Raw genomic sequence first — 14,842 nt, 5'->3', positions numbered from 1 at the left:
TGAGGCCATTTTCCCTAAAGAATTGTTTTGTCTACATTCTAGACCTCCAGGAAATAGATCTTCATGAAATTTGCCAAGGTTGCTGGTTGTGGCTGAGGTTGTTTTATTTTATTTTTTGCACCAACGTTAAAACTATGTTCCCCAGAGCTCTTGACACATTAAAATGTTTTAAGGTTCTGTATTTATACACTCATATTTGGTTCCTATTACATTTTTAAAATTCAAAGAAATGTTTGCATATATTTCGAGGATTCACATTTTGCCTGCTATTCAACCCATGTTTAGAGCAGATGATGTTATGTGATACATTTAATATACCACACTTAGTATAATACCTGGCGTATTACATATATATATATAAAAATTTAAGGAAAATACGACAGTGGTCTGTACTTTATAATATGGAATATATGAAGTGGTCTCAAAACATTGATTTTTTAAAAAGATTTTCAAACAGTGATGCTTTTTAAAAATAGGTTTAAGCAAATGCCTATATATCTGAATACGGTTGTTGCTATAAGATGGCATTTCATCACATATTTTTAACATGTTGATCTATTGTTATGTGGAAATAAATTAGCCCTTATTGTCTATGAATATAGAACCAAGCCCTGATTATTCTGTGCTGCATATCTCATGACATCCATTTAAAAAGAGTTGAGAAATAATTCAGACTAACAGATAATTCAGTCCCTCCTTTGATCAGCAGGCTTTTTTTTAAGATACACTGTTGTTGCGAAGGAGACACTGGCATTGTGTACTTTCCGCAACTTGGATCTTTATAATTTATTTTAGTTGGGTGCATTGATTTCATCAGAAACCAATAAGATCACACAGAGTTGGCCTCCTCCAGATTCCCTCAACTAAGCAATGCAGGTTGGTGGGACCACAGGGGAGGGTCTTCTCTGTGGCTGCCCAGGCTCTATGGAACCAATTCCCCCCCCACCATGTCCGTACTGCTCCCACCCTACTGGCGTTCCGAAAGGCTATGAAGATCTGGCTTTGCCGGTAGGCCTGGGGGCCATGAAGTGCCATCTGTCATAGCCAAAATACATGGAATGTTATGTATTTGTGTCACTTGATTGGCTTTTTAAATTGAGAATATAGTTTTAGATTTTTCCATATTTGATTTCTTTTTTAATGTATTTGTGTTTTTATATTGTTGTAAGCCGCCCAGTGTCCTTCGGGATTGGTTGGTATAGAAGTCGAATTAAATAAATAAATAAATAAATAAATAAATAAATAAATAAATAAATAAATAAATAAATAAATAAATAAATAAATAAATAAATAAATAAATAAATAAATAAATAAATAAATAAATAAATAAATAAATAAATAAATAAATAAATAAATAAATAAATAAATAAATAAATAAATAAATCATGGTAAAAAAGCAATGGTCCAAAGTAAAAGGAGACATTATCTGATAAAATTAGCTGTTTTTGCAGAAATTTTGCGCCCAAATGTCTGCATTAAACTTGTAAATAGATGCCCCAGAAATATTTGGCAGATAGACTTCTGGCAGATAGGCTTTGAAATTGAAACTACCTTTCTAACTTAACAAGAGAATAGTGATTGAAGAATCAGATATGATGGTTCCCCATGATCAGTTCAATATAAGTCAACTTTGCTAACCTTATGCCCTTTAGCTCTGTTGGAAATCAGCTCCATATTGTAAGCCTTATAGAGAGTAATATCTTAATTTCATCTTCAGAGGCATTATTAAATATGTAATTGTGGCAATTAGCTATATATATATTTCTTTATATAAATCAGTAGTTCTACAGTGAGTTCAAAATCTCAATTTCTGTAGATTTAACCTCAACAAGGAGGGAGAAAAAACGAGAACAGGGGTAACCTGAAATCCCAGGACCACATAACCCTTGAGCCCCCTCCCCCTTTTTCAGCCCCCGGTTGCTGATAATTGGCTCCACTGTTTCCAGTCATTTTTAGTGGACCAAAAAAAGAAATTAATGTAATCCCCAATTGGGTATAACATAGTTGATAAAATAAAGAGGAAAAGAGAATCCCTTCAATATTTTAACAAAATACTTCCAGTTATGTCCATACATATAATGAGATCCTGCCATTGTGATATTAACATTCTTAACCATTCAAAATGTGACAAATTATCAATAGGTTGCCTACCCCATATTAGAATTAATTAGACCAAAGCTTATTTTACTCTTAATGTTCTGTTCTGATACTACTGTGTCAGTCTTCAAACCCTACCTTTGTCTTCCTTAACATCAATTACTGCCTTAATGTTTGCCAAAGTTTTGCTAGTCAAGTATATAATGTTTCCCACAGACACCATGCATGTGCCAACCATCATTGGGATTGCTTACTTATGTAGCCTTGCTGACATATCTTTAATTGTGCCATGATGAATTAGGAAATAAACTCTTATATATCTTTAATATTTAATAATAAAATTTCTGGGATTACTTGATATTTTTTCTTAGTTACCGGAGCAGACCTAAAACTATATTTCAGTAGGAAGATGGCTAGTGTATTAGATAAACATTGGTGACGAATTTCAAAGTGCAAATTCAACAAAGGAAATACTTTTCTCTTCCCCTCTTACATTTTTCTAACTGATCTGAGCAAGGCCAAGTTCTGCTACTCACTCACTTGTAAGATGTTAATCTTTACTACCATAAAAAGCTATGAATCAATTTTATAGCCACATTACAATTAGTCAAGTAGAGTAGTATTTTACATGCCTTCTTATTTATCTCCAAAAACAACATTGTATGTGGCCACCTCATCAGCCTCATCACGTGTGTGTGTGTGTGTGTGTGTGTGTGTGTGTGTGTAAATAAGTATATATATGATAAATGTATATACTGTACACTATATATGAATTTCAAGTGTTCAGAGTCAGACAACAAAATATTTATTCTTTGTAGCCGATTGTATCTCTCTTCTCCTTTTTCTAACCAGCTGATATTCTCTAGATCAGTGATGGCGAACCTTTTTTTCTCTCGGGTGCTTAAAGAGTGTGCGCATGTGTTATTGCGCATGTGTGAGTGCCCACACTCATAATTCAATGCCTGGGGAATGTGAACCCTGCTTCCCCTCCCCCACCTGGAGGCTCTCTGGAGGCCGGAAACGGCCTGTTTCCCAACTTCTGGTTGTCCAATAGACTCCTGTTTCGCCCTTCCCAGGCTCCAAAGGCTTCCCTGGCGCCAGGAGAGGGTAAAAAGGGCCTCCCCCATCCCCCCGAGGCTCTCTGGAAGCCAAAAGCGCCCTCCCAGAGCCTCTGTGTGAGCCAAAAATCAACTGGCCGGAACATACATGCACGTTGGAGTTAAGTTAGGGCAACGGTTCGTGTGCCAGCAGATATGGCTCCATATGCCACCTGTAGTATCCGTGCCATATGTTCACCATCACTGCTCTAGATGTTTGGAGATTATGATTAAAAGCTGTAGTTCCAACACATTTCAGTTATCAATTCAGAAGAGCATGTCCAGTTTGGGTTGAGTCCCTCCATCCTTCTGAGCAATTTCAAATGGCACAGATTCATCTCCATTTAATTATATGGAGTATCTAAATATGCTTTGCTTCGGCCAGGACAAATAAGCAGAAAACTAATCTGACATGCACAAAAGTTTCATAACATATGTGTTCACTAATACTACTGGAAATAGCAAAAAAAATGACATGTAGGAGGTGAATCTAGAAGCAGGGCTTGGGTTACAAGCTGGAATGAGCCGCCTTTTTTTTTTTTACAATATATTCCAAAAAGTAAAAATATATCAGCAACTATTAATAGTTTTTCTCCTGCTGTTCTCTTAAGAAATACGGATACCTCATTTTTATTTGCTTAGGATCTCTGGCTGACCACAGTCTATTCCCACTGACATCACTGGAAGTCCCCTGGCAATGGCGGTGCTGCATATTACCCCAGAGCTGTTGATTATGTGGTGGTTCAGCTCTTGCCAGAATTTTAATACTTGTATGGTTTTTTCAGCAACTCTTGCACCCAATGGTCACCAGGTCATTGCATTCTTCCCTCCTCCTTTGGTTTTGTCACACTTTTCTAGTTCATGCTATTGGTGGCTGTTTTTCCCATGGCTGCCCATTGGTCTGCCGCTGTAGTTGCTCAATGTTTTGTTTCATTCCAAACACCACCTCGGCGCCTCTGTAAACCTCCTACGACTGAGTTTGCAGCAGTAGGAGACTTTACTAAAAAAACCATATATAATTCGCTATAAAAACAACTTTAGTATTTTTAAAAAAAATAAAGTTTTGTTTTCTTTAGCTTGGTTTCACTTTATAATGAAAGCCTTTAAAGAAGTAAGGATAGGATGGCAATGTCAAAATGGATCATGAATGAGACGGGGGAAATTTGGTTAGCAAGAACTCAATTAATTAACCCTTTATATTTAGCAAAAGTCTCGGACATACGTGCTGTTTTTACCGCATTTGATCATAACAAAATTAGATGCAGATTTTAGCCTGAATTCATCTGTGATAAAGTCAGCTTCTGTTTCTGTTTTCCTAGGAGGGCTTTTTGCAAATTTGTTACCAGACATATGTAAATAAAACATGGGAATTTGATTCTGTGGACATATGTATCACTCTTATACAAAAAGTGCTGGTTACAAGCCAGACATTATCTTTTCATCATAAAAGGATAGGCATATATATTGATTAACATTTTAAAATTCAACTTAAAACTTAATTTTAAAAGACACATCAAGAGTAAAATTTCACTGGCTTTACCTTTCTCTTTCAGAGCACTTCAGTAGCAAAATTGCCTTTATAGGTGGAATACTGTCATTCTATTTATCTAAAAGAAACATAGGACCTCACATCTTAGAATACAACTCTGAATGCTCACACTAATGGTAAAACCAAGAAACAGTAAAAAACCATCCTAAAAACATACGTCAGTCATTCTCCTTTGTTGCCTACAACTAAACCATCTTCAGTTTTCTATCTTACCCTATCCCGGTGCCAGGGCATTCTGGGAGGAGAAGAGAGTGACCGTCTGATGGCTCCCCAAGAAAAGGACGTTTCCCAGGGTATCAGCTGTTACAAAAAAAGCCACACTTCCTAGGTCGCACTAGACCAATGATGGTGAATCGTTTTTGTTCCACATACCAAAAGGGGGGGGGGGGTGCATGCATACCCTACCCATAATTCCATGCACCCCCCCATACATGTGTGTGTGACCCTCCGGCATGCGATGGCATGTCTGTTTTTTTCTCTTCCCCAGAGTTCAGAGCCTTTGTAGGAGCATGGGGAGAGTGAAAATGGCCTTCCCCACCTTCCCCAGAGACCCTCCAGAGGCAGAAAATGGCTCATTTGCCAAGTTCCGGTTGTACCGGAAGGCCTGTTTGTTCTCCCGAAGCTCCAGAGTCTTTCTCCGAGCCTGGAAAGGGCAAAAATGGCCTACACCCAACCCCACACACCCCCAGAGACTGGAAACATTCCATTTGCCGACTTCTGGTTGAACTGGAAATTTCATATTTTTACTCTCCCCAGGCTTCAGAGCCTTTCTAGGAGCCTCGGGAGGGCGAAAAAACTGAATTTCTGGTTCAACCGGAAGTCAGCAAAGGGAACGTTTCCAATCTCCAGAGCACCTACAGGGCAGGGTCCTCCCCAGGCTCCTAGAAAGGTTCTGAAGAGCTAAAAATCACTTCATGTGCCATTGATATGGCTCCACGTACCACTTGTGGCATGAGTGTCATAGGTTCACCATCACGGCACTAGGCGGTAGCATTTCAGGGAAGGGCCATTAATGAACTACAGTATTCCCATTTTCCAGTAACAAAAGGTAGCTCTTGTCTGTTCCACTGCCTCCAAAACAGTTCTAATATGCCAGGTAAGAACTGGCAAAAATGAGATTTAGATAGAAGGCTTGTTCTCAAGCTGGTCAACCTGCCTGACTTTGTCATTCAGTCATGTACATTTACAGCTGGGTTATTGCTAGAAAAAGTTGTAATCATTTTCTTCCTACCCAGTTTTTTTTATAGTGCTAATGCGCTCTTAATCACACTTAATATTATCAAAGAAAAACAAGATCTAATGTAGGGCTGGAGTTATCTAAAATAACCTTTTTAGCGTGAGAATTCATGGCAGTCACAGGATGGCACACAATTGAACCCATTACGTTGATAGAAATAATCCAGGAAGAGTATATTTGAGGTTAGTTGTGGGCAAGCCTGCTCTAAAGATATCGGAGCACTTCCATCAAATTCTAGGAGAGGAATTTGGGTGGAAAGATTTTGAATTCCGTACACACACCCGAAAATTACACCCACTGCATTCAACCACAGATACTTTGACCAGGACTGGATATGAGTTAGATTTAGATAGTAGAAAATTTTATTAAATGAGAGAATTCTTCTAAGAAAGGTTTGAGAGACTTGAGATTTATATAAAGGGATCCCTAGCCACAAAAAACAAACGTAACCTCAAGATTCAAGCATGTCATTCGGTAATTACATTCCAGCAAAGAATCTGATTGCATTTCATGTTCAGACAATCAGGAACTTTCGTTGAATATTTTCTTATAGATTGTAAGTTCTCTATTCCTCTGAGTTATTCCTGTTATTCCTATCTGAGTTATTGATAGGTTATTCCTATTATTCCTATCTGAGGTCTATTCTTCTGAGTCATCTAGAAGTGTGGCAGCATACATGTCCAAATAATAAATATTCAGCAATATGCAGGATTTTTTTTTAATGCACTTTTGTAGATGTAACATAACCGCTCAATTCCTTCCATCAATATTACAACTCAGATCCTACATGGGGCATTTCTGTGACCTTGTCACATCCCATTCCTTGCTCCCTATGCACAGGAAGGCAGTAGTTGATGAGGTATTCAGTTGGGCCCACATTCTCCACACCCTGACTTTTGGGTTGGGTCAGCTACCAGCTCCTTTGATTTGTGAGGAGACGTCTATGTGTTTCCTGCAGCCTCTTTCCCTTTCTGCCTCCCTGGTTCCCACAGGAACCTGAGAAATAGGCTGTGCCCTCAGCTTTTGAGAGGAAACTGGATCAGGATAACAAGGGGGAGGAACAAGGCAAAGGAGACGTGTCCATTTGACCTCATCCAGCTACTTCATATCAGGTCACACCCTCAGTTTTTCATCTGAGTGTATGTCTGCATATTTATAGGTTTCTGCTCCACCTCTGCAGCAAAAATGTCACTTTTCACTCTAAATTTTATGTTTAAGGAGCCTTAAAGTCGAAAGCAACTCAACAGAACTTGAATTTCAGGCAAAACTAGAAAAGAGGCGAAATTCAAACGTATGACTTCACAGTGTAAGAAACGACATCGTATTTTAAAATATCCAGCAGTCAGGTTTGAAAGAGCTTTGTAGATTTTTACATAGCATGGAAAAGGGGAAGCCAAAAGGATTAGGGACCCTTCTTATGAAGAAGCTCTTAAGTGTGGCATATTTAGTCCAAGAGGAAAAATGAAAAAAAGGAAATATTATAACCTGGAAAAAGCGATTGCAATTATCAGAATGAGAATCAGGGTTACCCAGTGAAGTTTATTAGCATCGAGCCAGGGAAGCCAAGATAATTTGCTATATATGATTTGAAAGTTCAGATTTTTTAATCTAAATTGGAGCGGGATAAAATGTGGCTCTGGAAAGCAATCCCCACCCCCACCCCAAAGAGTAATATACTTTCATAAAGATTGGGAGAGCCTGTCATCTTTCACAAGAACAAGGGGACACAATCTGAAGTTAGTTGGGGGAATGATCAAAGGCAACATGAGAAAATATTATTTTACTGAAAGAGTAGTAGATCCTTGGAACAAACTTCCAGCAGACGTGGTTGGTAAATCCACAGTAACTGAATTTAAACATGCCTGGGATAAACATATATCCATTGTAAGATAAAATACAGGAAATAGTATAAGGGCAGACTAGATGGACCATGAGGTCTTTTTCTGCCGTCAGTCTTCTATGTTTCTATGTTTCTAGGTGTTGCTGACTACAGTTCCCACAAACCATGGCTGACATAATCCAGAACTGAAAACCCCCTGAGTTAAAGAGCTCTCTGCCATGTGATGTGATATTTAGTGGCATAGATACCCCTCACACAGAAAATGGGGAAAAATATTATCAGTCTTATATTTTTGTTCATCTGTACCTGCTTTCTCCAATGTTACACTTGCTAAGTTCAATGGGAGTTGTAGCCTAATATACACAAAATGAAATTGGTCAGGCACCCTGAAATCAGTAGCAAGAGGAAATTGCTACCTCAATATTTAGTACTAGCTTTTGTACAGGGAGAACTGGCTAAGTTGAAGAAGGTTGCCCAGAAGTTGGTTAGTCTGCCATAATTAACATAGCATTAAACCAGGATTTTGGAATCTTTCATTTTGGAGAAAATTAACTGTGCCATTTATTTTGAAGACAGTATCATTATGCTTTTCTGTTACTTTCTTTGTCATTACAGTTGTACCTGCAAGCCAGATTTACTTGGAGAGGAGCTCGCCTGCTGCGTCCATTGTTACAGTTCACACTGATCATGATGGCATTTTATACAGGACTTTCTCGTGTGTCCGACCACAAACATCACCCCACAGATGTACTGGCAGGCTTTACACAAGGAGCCCTGGTGGCATATTGTATAGTAAGTCTTCTATATTACCAGCTTTATTATTTCAGTAAATGTCACATGTAACAAAATTGTATTCTGTTGCATGTTAGAGACTGTGATAGGACTTCCTTTAACTTAAAACATCCATGAATTGTAATATGGCACAGAAAACAAACCACTATTCAAGCACCATATATAAGAATTTTATCTCCCATCATGGAGTTTGGAATATATATCCAACAGGGAGTGAGACTCGGCTAGCAAGACCCTTGATTTGTTTGTATATGTAGAAGATTTTTATACTACATTACATCTGAGAATCTCAGTAAAACACTAACAATCCAAGCAGTAAAATAAACTAAACAGTAATAACACTTCAAAATTGAATAGATTAAAATCTGCAAATAAGGAAATGACCAACAAGATTTCTTAAAATATTTCTAAGATAAATACACAAAGCTAGAAGGACCAGGAAATTATAACATGTTTTACATAATAATGAAGTTAGCTCTTGGCAAATGTTCCTGGACAAGATTTTTCAATCTCCTAGATATTATCTTTCTTATCTCTGATCATGATGGTACCTGGAAGCAAGTGCATGCTTATGTAAGGAAAAGTGTTCTCCTTGACACCTATATTGTTAAGTTGTTTTATGTTTTTAAAAGTGTCTGCCACCATACATTTGAAGGGATCCCAGAGGTAGAGTCTTTCAAAATTAGCTTTTGTAATACTACTTTTCTCTGTGTAAATCTAGGATGCATTTTTAAAACATGAAACCTACTTAATTTAAATTAATTTAACTTCATTAATTAAATGCAATTAACATAATTACTTCCTACACATTTGACATTAAATTAAAATTGTAATTCAGTTGCATCTTTTGGAAGGGCTCAGAGCCACTCTTGTGGCTTTTGGAAGCTTGACATGAACTTCAGGTAGAACAGCCCTCCAAAAAGAAACTGAAAGTCTTGGATTAAATATTCTCGCAGTGTTGATTAATTGTTGGCAATTGGTTTACTTAAATTTGTTGAAATGCTAAAGTTATAGCAGAGCGCATCATTTAAAGTGATAAAGTATTGAAATTGGATTTTTGTTTTATCTGGTCTAAATGTCATATGTTCATTTTAATGTAAACTTGCATTATGAAATTAGCCATCATAAGGTTTAGAACTTGTTACTGTAAGGTGGGAAAAATGCTTATAGCATTTTAATACACTGGTTAGTCTTTGAATGTCAGCTGAGAAGCAAAGGTGAAGTTGCATGCTTTGGGATGAAGATTATGTATTTACATACATCCAATGTCAGTTTGTTATTACGGCTTCTACCATAACACTTGACTTGAGTACAAGCTGAGCACAATACTGAACCTAAATCATATATTCCTGTTTTTTAAACTGAGGAATAAATTTCAGAAAAAGCATTCAGTATTGCTCAATGAATGTGCCTTTAAATTTCATTCTTAAGATAACTTCTTAGATGATTTTGTCCTATATCTTTTTTTAAAAGTGTTTATTTTTCAATTAATTAATTGTAATTGTGAAAATACCAGCCATTCTTTTATATATACAGTGTAACATCTTTTGCATATCATTCTTATAGGGTGTCATTTTCAAATCCACTTTTACCTCAGTCTCAGTCTTGTCTGGTGAAACTTGTTCCTCTTCCATAACATCTTTTAAACACTAATTAACTATAGTGCCAGACACTCTTAAAAGTAATTAAATATTACTGATCTCCACTCCTCATCCGCTTTCCTTGCTTGCCAGCCTTCACCGCTCACCCAGTCACATGACCACCAAGCCATGCCCACAGAACCAGCTGTTAAAAAATTTGAATCCCACCACTGCTCCAATCCCCTAATCATCTTTATTGCTTTTCTCTGCACTCTTTCTAGAATTGCAATGTCTTTTTTATATCATGGCCAACAAAACTAGGTGCAATATTCCAAGTGTAGTGTTACCAAAAGCATTATAAAGTGATAACACTGATTTTGATATTATCTCTGTTAATGTAGTCTAGGACTGTGTAAGTTTTTTTTAGTAGCAGCACATTCTGGATCATATTTAAGTGATTGTGTATTGGGACTCCAAGATTTTTCTCTTTCACTTACTACTATTGAGCTTTTACAGTGATGGCTTATCTTTTCAGCACCAAGTGCTGAATCTTGAGTGCGTGTGCCAGAGCGCCAGAATCTGGAAAAATGACTTTCTCTACATGGGGCTGCCTTTGAAGACTGTTCGGAGACTACAAATTGTGCAAAATGCAGCTGCGTGAGCTATAGTGGGACTATCAAGATCTGCCCACATTTCAACATCACTCCGCAAGCTGCACTGGTTGCCTATTGGTCTCCGGGCCCAATTCAAAGTGCTGGTTATGACCTATAAAGCCCTACATGGCTTAGGACCAGATTATCTTTGGGACCGTCTGCTGCCTCATGTATCCCAGCGGCCAATTAAGTCCCACAGAGTCGGCCTTCTCCAGGTCCTGTCGGCCAGACAATGTCGACTGATGGTGTCTAGGGGAAGAGCCTTCTCTGTGGCGTCCCCAGCCCTCTGGAATGAACTCCCTCCAGAGATACGTACCACCCCCTCCCTCCTGGTCTTTCGCAAAGCCTTAAAAACTTACCTTTGCCAGCAGGCATGGGGGCCGTGAGTGATGAGACTCCGGCCAATATGAGATACGATTAGATTGGATGAATATATGTGAGTGTTCATGGGGTTTTTTGTTGTTCTTAGCAAATTTTCATATTTTAGAGATATTAGATTTCTTATATATTGTTATATTAATGTTGTACACCACCCTGAGTCGCCTCGAGAAGGGCAGCATAGAAATCTAATCAATCAATAAATAAATCTGCAGTGAAGTGGCCAATTGCTCTTGTGGGTTCCATTGCACACATGCACGCTAGACAGTTACACAGGGGAACCCGGAAGACAGCAGCTGGCTGGTGCGCATGTGCACCAGATCTGCTATCTGGCATGTATGCATGCAGTGGAAACCGGAAGAGCGGCTGGTGATAGTACGCATGCCCATAGAAAGGGTTCCGCGTGCCACAGGTTGTTATTAGTTGAACACATTAGCAGCCTGGAATGGGGTTGGGGAAAGGAAGGAGATTTACTTGTCAGTAGAGGGGATTAGGTTGGCATTGGTAAAATCGAGCAAGAAAGGCAAGAACACTCTTAAGCCAAGAAAACATATGTAGGATTTCTTTATATAATGCTGGGAAAATGGAAATATTAAATGCCAAGTGACCTCTAGCCTTTCAGGTGTAATGTAGAATGCTGAAACTCATGTGAAACAGCTGCTTTCTGCATCCCCCCGGAAAACGATTGAGGTTTGGCATGTTTAGGGTTTGGCGGGGGGCGGGGGGGGGAAGAGCTTTCTTTGAATTTGGGCCAAACTGGGCATATTACCAGCATAGTTTATTTTATTTATTCATTCCATTCATCAAATTAATATTTCATGAAAAAATGACTCTGAGCAGAGTTGAATAAAAACCATAATGTAGTATTATATAACAAACAATTATTATCCAAAACCGTGATTGTCAGAGGACAGCAGATGTCAACAACAATGGAGCTTCAATACCTCGATAGGAGCCCCCAGGGACCCCCCAGGCTGGCTGGCATAACCAGATTTTGCAGGCCTTCCCTTTGGAAAACAGGGAGCCCACCCCACTTCAGGATGGAGGCTGTTTCATAAGATGGGTGCCATGGCAGAAAAGGAGTCCTGGTGTAGCACCAATTCTCCGTACTGAAGGAGCGGGTCCAGCAGTCACATGGGTTGCTCATGTCCAATCCGGTGGAACTGAGCCTAGTGTTAAAAAAGCTTGCTGGATCCGCCCCTTCCCCAGAATTCGCTCAGTTCGCATATCCTGCGGTTGTATTGTGATAGCTCGTTCAACATTCTAACACCTTCCCTTCGATCTTTCCTTCAAAAGTAGTAAGAATTGTTTATCCTTATTTGTTTACTTGCACTAATAGCGCCAGCCGTTTGTGGCTCGGCTTTTTTCCTTTGGGAGAAGTTGCGGTTTCGTTTCCCCCCGGCTGTTTGCCGTTTACGATCCCCGCTGCCGCTTGTGGATTCCTTTAATCCTTCGGCCTGGAGGTCTTGGTGCAAGTATTGCTTCATTGATTGATTATAGTATTATTGTTAAAGGGCTTAAGAAATACCTCCTGCGGAGTGAGACGCTTGTTTTAGTCTCCTGGACTTAGTCGATCGCTTCCCCTTTAAGAAGTCTATTACGGAGCGATTTTTCGGCGCGAAGGCCTTCGCGCCCTTTTTAAATTTAGGCCTCTCGTGTTGGCCTTCTGCCAGCCGCGTAGGCCTCAGTCCACCGCTTGGATCCCGGAGTGGGCTTTGGGACGCTCAGGCTTAATTCTCCACCGGCTAAGCCTCCAACCAGAGTGCCTTGGTTACTTTAATTAAAGTTTAGGGAGGCTGGCCACGCTGTATTTGGGGACACGAACTCTGGGTTTGCCCAGATTGCCCTCAAGTCTCAGCAGCTCCGAGGCCTCGGAGCAGGATCCATTCCTCTTGGGAAGTTTTTGAAATTCTTCTCCCTAATTATTCAGTTATTGGCTCAGCCTTGTCTTCTGTTAATTGTCAGACTATGGCTACTTTTCCCAAGAGAGGCACCACTCAAGGTTCCAGAGAGGCCAGGCCTACAGGCGATGAGATTACCAGTATCCCCCAGGCCTCGACCTCCTCTTCTCCAGGGGCCCGTCCCTCGACCAAAGTCACCAGGGCTGAGAAGAGAAGGGACCTAGCCCTACAAAAAATTCATGACAAATCAGCAAAGCGTTTGAAAGTACAGGCCCAAGTACTCAGTAGCCATGACCCCCCAGAGGCTTCCTATCTGCCTCCTTCTGGGGTCCCTGTGTTATCTCTGGATGAGCCAAACCTAGACAGACCCCAACCTAACCTATGGGGAGTAGGTCCAGAGGAACCAGATATTATTGAAGATTCCTCCCAGCCAGGATCCTCCCAGGCCTTCAGGGATTCTTCTGCCATTCCTGCTGATATTTCCAGTTTACCTCCTGAATTCCAATCTATTTTTTCTGTGTTATCCAAGGCCATTGATGCTAAACTCTCTACCATCAATGCGCTTCCCTTACCTCCTCCTCCTCCTCGTCCCTCCCGCCCCTTGGGTTCTTCCCCAACGGTTAGAGCTCCTATTCAGGATGAATCAGATTCCTCTCAGGACGAATATGAGGATATGGAGGAGGATGAGGATCCCTTTCAAGGCCTCTCAGATGATGAGGAATCCCAAATAAAGGTTCCTTCTCCAATTACTATTTTTCCCTCTCAATTGTTCAAATCTCTCCTCCTCAAAGCTAGAATTGCTACGGGATTGGCGGCCCAGGAGAAACAGGCCTCCACATCCACTGATCCCCCGGAGGAGAATTTACCTTACTTCACAGAGGAACAGGAAGATAATGAGGTAATTCCTATGCCTAAATTGTTTAAAGATGCCTTACTTAAGCAGTGGGATTTCCCAGCCTCGGGGCTCAATCCCTCAACCAAGGACAAAAAGTTGTACAAACTCTCCTCTTCCTATGAGGAGCTCCTTTCCTTTCCTAAACCGGATGAACCTGTCAAGATCCTTCACTCGGCGGCGGCTGTGCCAGGCGAAGCAGAGGAAGTCCTCCGCCCAGAGGACAAGCGGATTGAACAGATGCTCAAAAGAGGATTCACCGCAGATTCCTGGGCCATTAAAAGTTCTGCAGCGGCTTCCTTTTTCTCCAGAGCCATGCTTCTGTGGCTTCGCCAACTTCAACAGCATATTCCTCCCGATGACTTGAGAGGTCAACAAGACTTCAACAAAGTCTTTGCAGCTGCTCAGTACGTGGCTGATGCCACTTTACAATCTACTAGATTTTCTGCTAAGTCTATTGCAGCTTCTACTACGGCAAGAAGACTCCTATGGCTTCGCCCTTGGCAAGCAGGAGTACGTCAGAAGTGGCAGTTATCTCTGGGACCCTTAAAGCGCGACCTTTTCGGGGATCTTCTGGATCCACTCCTCACGGAAACCACGGACAAGAAGAAAGTATTGGGTCCAACCACCAAAAAGGCTACCAAAACGCAGTCCTTTCGTCGCCCAGGGCGTCAGCAAGATCAAGCGGCTTCCTATCAGAGATCTCCAGGTCAGTATTCCCCCCGCTTTCGTTCCCAAGGTAGGAACTCCAGGGGCAGAGGTTTTCGCTTCCAAAGGGGAGCGTCCTCTAACAGGGCTTCAAAAAAACCTAGATGGTAGTTTTTCC

General features: G+C 40.4%; 1 protein-coding gene across 1 annotated transcript in view; it reads left to right on the top strand.

Annotated features, from left to right (window-relative positions):
• The window catches only part of PLPP3 (phospholipid phosphatase 3), a 105,749-nt gene that overhangs the window by 73,940 nt on the left and 16,967 nt on the right, over window positions 1-14,842 (top strand). The window contains exon 5 of the mRNA XM_070745976.1: window positions 8,436-8,612. Within this exon, the coding sequence (XP_070602077.1) occupies window positions 8,436-8,612 (177 nt within the window). The remainder of the gene's footprint in view (window positions 1-8,435; window positions 8,613-14,842) is intronic.

The sequence above is a fragment of the Erythrolamprus reginae genome, chromosome 3 (assembly GCF_031021105.1).
Source record: "Erythrolamprus reginae isolate rEryReg1 chromosome 3, rEryReg1.hap1, whole genome shotgun sequence".
Classification (NCBI taxonomy): domain Eukaryota; kingdom Metazoa; phylum Chordata; class Lepidosauria; order Squamata; family Dipsadidae; genus Erythrolamprus; species Erythrolamprus reginae.
The sequence above is the reverse complement of the archived record's forward strand: the minus strand, read 5'-3'. Positions and strand labels throughout refer to the sequence as shown.